Source organism: Salvia hispanica, chromosome 5 (genome assembly GCF_023119035.1).
Source record: "Salvia hispanica cultivar TCC Black 2014 chromosome 5, UniMelb_Shisp_WGS_1.0, whole genome shotgun sequence".
Classification (NCBI taxonomy): Eukaryota; Viridiplantae; Streptophyta; class Magnoliopsida; order Lamiales; family Lamiaceae; genus Salvia; species Salvia hispanica.
The window spans coordinates 31,780,997-31,791,599 of NC_062969.1; the positions used below are offsets into that span (position 1 = coordinate 31,780,997).

The 10,603-nt window shown below is 35.8% G+C and overlaps 2 protein-coding genes across 3 annotated transcripts; both read left to right on the plus strand.

The window, feature by feature from the left end:
- Positions 1 to 2,524: 2,524 nt before the first annotated feature.
- On the plus strand, positions 2,525 to 5,846 carry LOC125187369 (WEB family protein At2g40480-like). 2 transcript variants are annotated; one of them, XM_048083952.1, is made up of 3 exons: positions 2,525 to 2,792; positions 4,689 to 4,939; positions 5,021 to 5,846. In XM_048083952.1, exons 1-3 carry the CDS (start codon positions 2,646 to 2,648, stop codon positions 5,727 to 5,729), a joined length of 1,107 nt encoding a protein of 368 aa, XP_047939909.1. In that variant the 5' UTR covers positions 2,525 to 2,645; the 3' UTR covers positions 5,730 to 5,846. The 2 variants fall into 2 exon arrangements, with proteins under 2 accessions (XP_047939909.1, XP_047939908.1); XM_048083951.1 differs by having other exon boundaries at positions 2,526 to 2,792; positions 4,689 to 5,846.
- A 1,018-nt stretch (positions 5,847 to 6,864) lies between these two features.
- On the plus strand, positions 6,865 to 9,256 carry LOC125190199 (CBL-interacting protein kinase 2-like). The gene is made up of 2 exons (XM_048087423.1): positions 6,865 to 6,934; positions 7,739 to 9,256. Exon 2 carries the CDS (start codon positions 7,882 to 7,884, stop codon positions 9,166 to 9,168), a length of 1,287 nt encoding a protein of 428 aa, XP_047943380.1. The 5' UTR covers positions 6,865 to 6,934; positions 7,739 to 7,881; the 3' UTR covers positions 9,169 to 9,256.
- The last annotated feature ends 1,347 nt before the right edge of the window (positions 9,257 to 10,603 follow it).

The following is a 10,603-nucleotide window of genomic DNA, read 5'->3' on the forward strand; positions in this document are numbered from 1 at the left end:
ATTTTGTGATACTCGATGCTTATCTTTATATAAATGCAAAACCTCGAGTTCACTATGGTAAGGGTGGCATAATTATAAAATGTTTTGGCATGAGTCCACTGAGTATATTTAAAATACTCAGCCCTGCATGTGTTTTCCCTATGTGCAGGTTGAGGGGCGACGGGCGGTCGGTGGTGTTGAGATGGTTGAGTCGAATGATAATGAATGGTTGGGAATTTTGAGTGTTGTCGTGTCTTCATACATGGCTCCGCTTTCTCTTGAAATGCTTCCGCTGAATTTTTTGGAAAAACTTATTATCTTGGTTGTTTCGAATCTATTTCTTTGATTTGGAATGTTGGGAAATATTGCGTTTTGTTGGAGTTGAGTTAAACCTTTGACTTTTGAGCTTAGTCTATTATATCTTTTAAATCTTGATTCTCGTGAGTTAGCCGTTGAATTTTTGTCTTGATACTTCATTAAATGCTTGGTCAAATCTCTTTAAATGAAACCCTAGTCTACATTTTTGTCGCTTTAAGTTCGCCTAGTTAACAGTCGCCGTATTTATTATACCCTAGAAATGCCGGGCTGTTACATTGCGTGTGTCATGACATATGGTTCCTTTCTATTTATTGAAACTAACATAATTTTTCATTTTTCCTCTAAAATATACTCTTTGTGATTGATGTACAAATTTTAATGCGAAATTAATAAGCGAAAGAGAAAAAAATATAAAAGTTACCAAAATAATATTAATAGATTGTAGGATATATATTATCAGTAGTATTTAGTTGTAAGCTCAAATGATTTAATTTGTAAATAAGATGATGTGCAGGAATGAGCTATGCAAAAATTTTCTATAAATGGAACGTGGACTAATTTTGTAAAATCTACAAAAATAGAAAGAAAAAAAAAAGGATTTTTGGCCACCTGCAATGTATACCTCTCTCCATCTCTCTAGTCACGACACTCCTTGCCATGCCATCATTCTCATTTTTTCCGCATCAGCTTCCAGGCCACAGACACATGTGATCATCCTTCTAGCTATTCATCTCTCCTATTAGTTTGCACTATTCATTATTTAAACTCCAACCAAATGTAAAATTGAAATTCATAACAATACAAATCTGGAGGCGCACCTGAGTTGGGGATCGTCATTGTGTCTTTATGCAATTAGTGCTAGAAATACACGTCCCATTAAATATAAAACATTTGCTGAAATATTGAGACTATATGTGAAGGCATGTATAATCATAATACTCCCTCCGTCCGCCGTTAGGAGTCTTATTCATGAGTGACATGAGTTTTAAGAAATGTTAAGAAAAGTGGATGGAAAAAAATTAGTGGAATAGGGGTCTCACTTATATATATTAGTTTTAAATTAAATGTGAGTGAAATGAGTTAGTGGAAGGTGGGACCCTATTACCATTTATGGAAAAAGTGAACCGAGACTCTTATTCGCGGACGGAGGAAGTAGCATTTTGGAGTTAGGACATACTCTCTTCGTTCCATTAAGTATGAAACATTTGATCTTCAACATGATATTTTAAGTAGTGTTTTTTTGACTTAATAAAGAGATACTCCCTCCGTCCTACAAAAGATGTCATACTTTCCTTTTTAGTTTGTTCCACAAAAGATGTTACATTTCCCTTTTTGGAAAATGTTTTCTCTCACATGAATATAAAAATTATATTTTCTCTTCTCATTTAACACACAAAATAAAACCTCCTAAAATCTCGTGCCGTCCCACAAGTGTGACATTATTTGTGGGACGGAGGGAATAATAAAGTAAGAGGGATGAAAAGTAGAGGTAGTGTTGTTTATAGTTTACAAAATACTCCCTCCGTCCTAATAAATATGAAATATTTGGTTTTTAGCACGAACTTTTATGTTGTGTTGTTTTGTGAGTAAAGTAAGAGAGATGAAAAAATAGAGATAGTGTTTTTTATATTTCAAGAAACGTTTCATTTCTAATGACACAACCATAAAAAGAAAACGTTTAATTTCTAATGGAACATAGGGTATTTTATTTTTAATGGGACGACATAAAAAAAAGTTTAATTTTAACGGGACTGAGAGATGAAATAATCAAAATAGATATAGTGTTGTTTCTATTTCAAGAAACGTTTCATTTCTAATGACACAATCAAAAAAAGAAAACGTTTCATTTCTAATGGAACATAGTGTATTTTATTTTTAATGGGACGACATAAAAAAAAAAAAATTTTTTTTACGGGATTGAGAGAATATGCAAGAGAATATGCAATTGAACTGAATTGTTGTCTGTAATCAACGGTCTCAATAATCTTTTGGACGAAGGCGAAGCACAATACTACATGCTAGTACACGTGAGCACTGAGCACGCACTCTCTCTCTCTTATTCTACAAGTCTAAAAGCAAATGGTCCAAAGTTTCTCTTTTTAATCAGGATTTACTTTAATCCAATGTACTATACAGCTCAGTATAATATGGAAATAGAATCCCATAAATTTTCTTATCTTTATACATGGTCCCTTGTTTTACCCCAAAACACCATGATTGCAATTATGCTCATTTACTACAATTCCAATCCCAATAATCGCCTCTTTCTCCATATATAGCCGCACTTGTTAACGAACATTCTATTTCTCTGAATTCCAAGTTCCTCACTCAAAACACATTCCGTATATATGGCTGAAGCCGCCGATACCAAAAAGATCATCGACCCCCGGGTGGAAATCGACACTTCTCCGCCGTTCGAGTCCGTCAAGGAGGCTGTCGACCACTTCGGCGGCAGCGGCCCGTGGATCCCTCCTCACTTAGTTGATCTTCCCAGTGTAATTGCTTCGCTTCTTTCTTGTTTCTTCTGCTACAATGTTAGTTTTAAGTTTGAAGTGTTTGCGTAGGATTTGAATGAGTTAATCCTGTACTCTTTGTTCCATTAAAAATGAAATACTTTCTTTCTTTTGATTATTCCATTAAAAATAAAATATTTCATAAAATGAAAATAACACTAAATCTATTTTGTCCTCTCTTACTAAATGAAAATAACACAATGAAAGTAACTCACGACACTACATAAAATTTCATGAAACATTTATCTCATGCCAAAAAAATGTTTCACGGAGTAATAAATGGTAAGTAGGTCCCGACCTTGTGACTGACTCAATGGGACAACACTTCGAGTCGGCCCCAAACGTGCTCGTTGGTCACGGTGAGTTCTTTGTCGGCCATCCGGGGCGGACGCATAAATAATCATTCATAGGGGCTGGGATTTCTAAATCTTATTTTAACCTAAGAGCTTTTACATTATAACTTACACCAAACTTGACTGAATTTCAAAAAAAAATAATAGAAAAAAGTTTATAAAAATATTTCATTGAAGGTTTAAGCCCCTCCCCCTTACACTTTGGGTCCGCCCATGTCGGCCACCACTCCGAGTTGTTCAGGCTCTCAATAAAAGCACCCAGTGGCGGAACCAGCATAGGCCAAGCCCTCGCTGGAGCGGGGGCTTGCTGGTTCCTGATCACCAGTACCACCGGAAATTGTAAGGGCGCGCCGCCCGACCAGTTGCAGAATCTGTTGAGTTCCTAAGGAAGAAGATGAAGTTAAGGGCTTAGGTTTTGATGTTGGGCTGGAATGCATAATAAATTTAATTGGGCCATTTGTATTAAGTGGAGTAGAAGCTATTTAATATAACTCCGATTTAATTCCTGGCCGCCTAGGGTCTCTCGCTGTTTTATTTTTTATTTTTTATATTGACAGGTTATGACTCATTTATTGGCAATTATCATTTAATCCCCAAGAAGTAATAGTACTATAATTAGTTTTATAACTCTAGTCATATATTTATTTCTTTTTTCCACCTATAAAACTATACTATCAATTTTTAAGTTCTAATTAATGTATCAATTTTGCGTGGCGTATGAATTTAGTTCTTCATATAATCAATTTATGTATTAATTATTTGTGTATTAGATGGTGTTCTCTTTATTTTGGATTTGTATACTTTATTTTTTAATTTTTTTTATATTAATTGCTAATGAGAGTAAGCATTTAGGGATATGGTTTCATACAAGAAAATAGTACTCCCCGTCCATGAAAAATAGTCATATTTTGACATTTTGAAATGTTTACAAAAAACAGTCCCATTTTTATAAATGGAAAGTCTCTTTCTCATGCTTTACCCATTTTTTCTCATTTCTCTCATACTTTATCGACTTTTTCTTCATATCTCTCTTACTTCGCACTTTTTTCTCCTTCTCTCTTACTTTATCAAATTTCTCATTAAAACTTGTTCCGTCCACAAAAGAGACAATTTTTTGTGGACGGAAGAAGAAATAATTTTAAAAATTTATAATTTTTATAATTTTATGGTGAATAATTATCAAAAATTTTGTTATCAGGGTGTCTTGGAATTTTGGCTTATAATTTCACTTGAGAAAATGTTATTCTCTGACTTTTGTAAAAAGGTTATATGCAAAATTAATATTCTGATACTATTATATATTTTTAAAAATGAATATTATTAAATTTTAAAATAATTTTAATATTTCAGCAGCACCAGCTTATTTATATTTTTGGTTCTGGCCAAAAGCACCAATGTTTCATGCCAAATATGAGAACTTATCCTATTAAGACTAGCCTGCTATTTAGTCTATAAACCTCATAATGATTGCTCTTATGGCCGAAGTGGGACATTGACTGACCGACAATTTTTGTGATGGTTGCAGCACAAGAACGAGGGGTTCAATGCAGAGAAGATCGAGGAACAGGCGGTTCAACTGGAGAGGGATCTTATAATGAAAGAAAAACAAACACTGAGCGTCTTGAATGAGCTCGAGGCAGCCAAAAGATTCGTCCAAGACCTCAAACTGAATCTCATCCCGGAGTTCTCCTCCTTCATCGACGAGAACCCGACGTGGCCCTCGCCCGGGCTCATGTTCCGCGAGCTCAACCAAGCAAAGCTGAACCTGAGCAAAACGTCGGTTGATCTCGCTGCAATTCAAGCCTCTGTTGAGTCCCTCAACAAGAATCTAAGAAAAGATAAAATTTTGCTTCACAGGGCAAACATGATGCAAATGCAAGAGCAACAGAATCATCATCTAACCCTGTCGAACCACGAACAGGCCATCACGTTCGAGGCCGAGCAGTTCAAGAAGATGACGGAGGCCTCAAGGTACGAGGTGATGGAGGCGATGGCGGAGATAGAGCGCACAAAGGATTGCATCCGAATGGCCGAGATGAGGCTCAATGCCGCCAAGAAGATGGAGGACGCCGCCAAGGCTGTAGAGGCCATCGCCCTCGTCCAAACCAACGCCAGCGATGGGATCACACTCTCCTTCGAGGAATACAAAGCCCTGTCTCAGAAGGCCAAGCAAGCCAGCATTGAGAAATCCGAGGATGAGGGCAAATCCTCGGAGTTCTCAATAGAGGATAGATTCTCAAGGACACATGTGCAGCGTGGCTTTGCCAAGTTGAAGCTGAGGAACTCGCGCGGGGGAGGGGAGAGGAAGGAGAAGAAGGAGATGAGGTCGATGGCGGACGTGCTGAGTAGCAGCAGGAAGGTGGTGGTGGAGGACGAAGTGATGACGGAGAGGCATCATGTGTCGTTGAGCCAAATGCTGAGGGAACAGAGCAGGCTTATTCTACATCCGAATAAGAGTGACGATGGAGGACAAGGGAGTGTGCATAAGCAATACTTCATTCAGAGGAAGAAATTTGGGTTTATTCAAGTGCCAATTCCTACCAAGAAAAAGACTGCACCATCTTAGTGCCTCACGTTGTTTGGAGTCTACTATTTTTTTCTATTACTATGTTGGGTGTTTCTTGGGATTTTTCTGTGTGACATATCTGGTATCTCATTCTTCTCTTGCTTGAGTTATTTGCAATCTCAGTTTCTTGGTCATAATACATTTTGAATGCAACTGAATTTATACTAATTTTTTAATCATTTATTAATTGAAAAGGTTATTTTAAGTTGTGATGAAACTAAGTCATTATAATAAATGCAATGGTCCTAGATACAGAAGACATTGCTCCAACCATATCTGGGGTATCAAATCACGTATTGTTCCTAATGTAACTTTAATTCATTCTGACACAGAACATTTTTGGCACGTTTTCAGCGTTGCCCGTGTCTATATAATGTAAGTTACACAACAAATAATTTGAACCATAGATATCATGACCATCTTCAGTGGTCAGTGCTAGTTTGTCCCTGTGATGATGAAGTTCATAGGTTGAATCTTCTTATCCCTTCTAATTCCTATTCTTCCTTGTATTTTAAATATGTTTGTATGAGTATTTTCATATATTGAATAATGCCCACAGTCCAGAATCCCCTCATATAGAAAGGTTTTCGTGGAATGCTTACAATATTGGGTAAAACTGGTGACAAGAGTCATTCGTTTAGGTACGAGGCTATGGACAATTTCGCACAACTCACCTGACTCACTGGGGTATATTGTCGTGACGAGTTTACCCGGTCCGTGTGGATTATCGTGACAGTTTTACCCGATTTAAAAAGCTCCTCAACTTATTTCCTAGCTCTGTTTTTATTTTGATTCTAATTCTAATCCAGCGAAAGGAAATAAACGTTTATGACTTTATAAACATAACAAAAATATATAAGATCTAAGAGAAAAATGGAATATTTCCTTCACGTCATTAATAAATGTAGGATAGGAAATATTATGTTGATAAAAGAATGTGTGATCTTGAGTTTGAACATCGTAGGAAAATTATTTATTATGTCATAAGTAGATATTCAATAGTACTATTAATTATAAAAGTAAATATTATTTGAAATACTTGAGATTTTACTACATGCACGAAACATAAACACATTCCTTAAATAGCTAGTTTGTATTCGTCCATATTTATACCAACAAGAAAAAAAAGTGGTCACCTCAGCATTCCTCTCTGTGGCTTTGGATCCAACCGACCCGAAGCTCTCTCTGCTTCGATCTTCATCAAGGTACGATCTCCATTGCATTTCACAACAACCTCATTTTATGTTTTCTTCCATTTAAGATTACTGCAAACATCTTTTTGAATGAATAGAAATTTTAGGATTATTGCATGAATATGACATTTTTTCTAAAAATGCTGCATTATTTCTCAGGACATTTTTTCATCTTGCGTTAGATATTAACAAGGGTGCGTCCCTTATGATTAATTATGTTTAATTTGGTCAGACTATTTTTTGTTGATAGATATATGTTTTTGCAAATATATTGTATTTGAGACTAAATGTGCGTTCAATGGATTAGCAAAAGATCAAGTATACAATATATTCTGCATAATGATGATTTATGTGTTTTGAATTTGAAAAATCCTTGACTGAGGTTTTATGTTTACTATTGAATATGTCAAATATTTTTTGAGATGAATGAATAAGGTGACTTCAACAATTCATATGATCAATTGTTAACTCTTCTTAAATTGCTAACTTGCTAACTCATCAATACAGTGTATTAAGAATGTCAACACGATGACATTAATATGTCAACACAAATTCAGTTGACATACTTACGTCTTTGGGTTGACGTCAATATTTAAATCTCAACACAAAAACATAAGTATGTCATTTAAATTTGTGTTGACATATCAATGTCGTCATGTTGACATTTTTAATATACTGCGTTGATGAATTAGCAAGTTAGCAATTTAAGGAAAGTTAGCAATGGATCGCACCCTTTTTTGCATGTTACGAAAGAAAGTTGTGTGTAAGTGTGGCTTCACATACTAATAGCCTTTTACTTAATCTATTATGATGTAGAGGTTCTCCTTAGTCTCCATCGATACCCAAACTCTCTTGGAATGCTGAAAGATGTGTATTCTTGTTGAGTCGTTCATGTCGGCTGTTTGAACAAGAGAGGAAACGAAACTGCGGGAATCATACTGCAGTTTCGTATCTAGCGTATGGAGACGAAGGAGAACATATTGATGAAGAAATATGAAGTAGGGAGGATGTTAGGTCAAGGCGCTTTCGCAAAAGTTTACCATGGTAGGAATGTTAGAACAGGACAGAGTGTGGCGATCAAGGTTATTGATAAACAAAAAATAGTGAAAGTTGAGCTCATTAATCAGATCAAACGTGAGATATCTATCATGAATATGGTAAGGCACAAAAACATAATGCATCTTGAGGAAGTAATGGCCACCAAAACCAAGATATACTTTGTGATGGAATATGCGAAAGGCGGTGAGCTTTTCAAGAGGATTATCAAAAGGCGATTTAAGGAAGAAACCGCGAGGACATACTTCCGGCAATTGATTTGTGCTGTTGATTTTTGCCACAACAGAGGCGTCTATCACCGTGATTTAAAACCCGAGAATCTTCTTCTAGACGAAGATGGGAACTTGAAGGTGTCGGATTTTGGTTTAAGTACGCTCGCAGAGTCTAAACGACAGGATGATTTACTTCACACGACGTGTGGGACTCCTGCGTATGTTTCTCCTGAGGTTATAAGCCGAAAAGGGTATGATGGGGCCAAATCCGACATCTGGTCATGCGGTGTGATACTATTTGTGATGCTCGCGGGCCATCTTCCGTTCCATTGTAGAAATCTTATGGATATGTATAGGAAGATAGCTAAAGGTATTTACAAATGCCCTACTTGGTTCTCTTCTGAAGTAAAGAGGTTGTTATCTAAGATTCTTGATCCAAATCCCAAAACTAGGATTTCCATTGCAAGAATCATGGAACATCCGTGGTTCAAGAAAGGCTTGACTCCCACACATCCGGTGGCAAACGAGGCGAACATGGATAGTATTGTTACGATACCCTTAGAACTCGATGTTATGGAGCTTGCAAGGCCGGATAATCTGAATGCATTTGACATCATTTCTCTCTCGAGCGGATTAGACTTGTCAAGTTTGTTTGTGAGTCAGGACGAGAAGGAGGATGCCCGGTTCACAACAACAAGCACGGTTGCTTGTATCGTGTCAAAGCTTGAGGATGTTGCACGCCACTCGGGGTTCAAACTGACGAAGAAGGAGCGAGGGTCGTTCAAGCTAGAGGGGTGTGTGAAATATGAATTGTCCATTGATGTAGAGATCTATGAAATTGGCCCCTCATACCATTTAGTGGAGATGAAAAAATCTAGTGGTAATTTGATGGACTATCAGCATTTGCTAGGACAAAATATAAAATCTGCCTTTGAGGATATAGTTTGGTCATGGCTAGGTGAGCAACAACATAGCTAGTTATACTTATATATTATCTCTAACTTCCCACATTCTTGTTACAATTTCTGACCCACCCTTTGTATACTAAATCTTGTTTATATGTCAACAAAACTATATTGGCTGATATGTACATTAATGATTTCATTGTTTTTTCAAATGATGCCCTTGTCACATTTCCAGTTATAGCATCATACCTTAAATGATACCATGAAAATGGTAGTAACAATTTTTTGTAAACACCATGTCAGTTTTTGAAATAGTAAAATTGGATGCGTGAACTCGTAGCAGGCATTCATCTTTATTTGGGCAAATTAATTGTGGAAAATAAGCATAAATAAGTAATTAGTTATGAAATAAGGCAATAAGCAGTATTAATTAGGACAATAGTAAATCGTAGTCCATTTATCCCGCCAATAAATTTAAATAACCCTTTACCTATTTAGGAAATAATTTAAATATATACCGCAACATTTTCTCTTTCTTAGAGTATTACTTTTTTCTATTTTAAAATACTCAACAATTTTTTGATTATCTTACTTTATTCATCTTTCATAGTTTAAACCATCAAACATGTTATCTCGTGAGACCTAGAAATGTGTTATCTTCTCTAGAATGGGGGAATACTTTTCATCTACCGCATTATCATTCTCCTCAATTTCTACATCGTACCAAAGTAATCTTATAAATCTCTATATACTATAAGCACTTGTAAAACAAATCATTAATTTTTTATGTTAATACATTTAAGTTTTTGATTGATGCGTACCTTTAACATAGGCAGGGGCGAAAATTTTCATTTAGAAGTCATCTGAGATGGCTCGAACCTCCTTTGACCTCAGATAATAATCTTTCTACTGCTTGGTCAACTCACACGCAAGATACATTTTATGATCTTTCCTTTTGTAATCAAAGAGTTTTTCATGCATAGTGAGAATATTATACTAGTTAATTTTCATTGCATTTAGAGGTGAGATGAAACTAAGGAGAACATAAGGTAATCAACTTCATTTGAAAAGGACAGGAAGAAGTCAATCAATGAACATTACATGAGATGGTGCTTTTTCATTTTTCAGTTTCTACTCATACTTACTTTTGACTAGTTTTAATATTATTCAAAGTGCATATCCCCAAACTTATTGCTATCAATAAAATTGAAGCGAAACTAAATTAAACAGAAAGGTTCTCTATTAATATTGAAATGACAAAACTTTGGAAGTTCAGGAGTAACGCGAGTCTCGCAGCACACTAGATGATTGGAATCCCCAGAATTATTAGATGAATGAGAGAACATCTTTTGCATTTCTTTGTCAAAGAACAATTTGTTAATATGATACTCCCTCCATTCCCAAACTATACAATCCTTTTCCATTTTGGTCTGTATCACAAAATTAGTTTAGTTTCATTATTGGCATGTCTTTCACTTTTACGAAGTGAGCCTCATTCTATATTAATA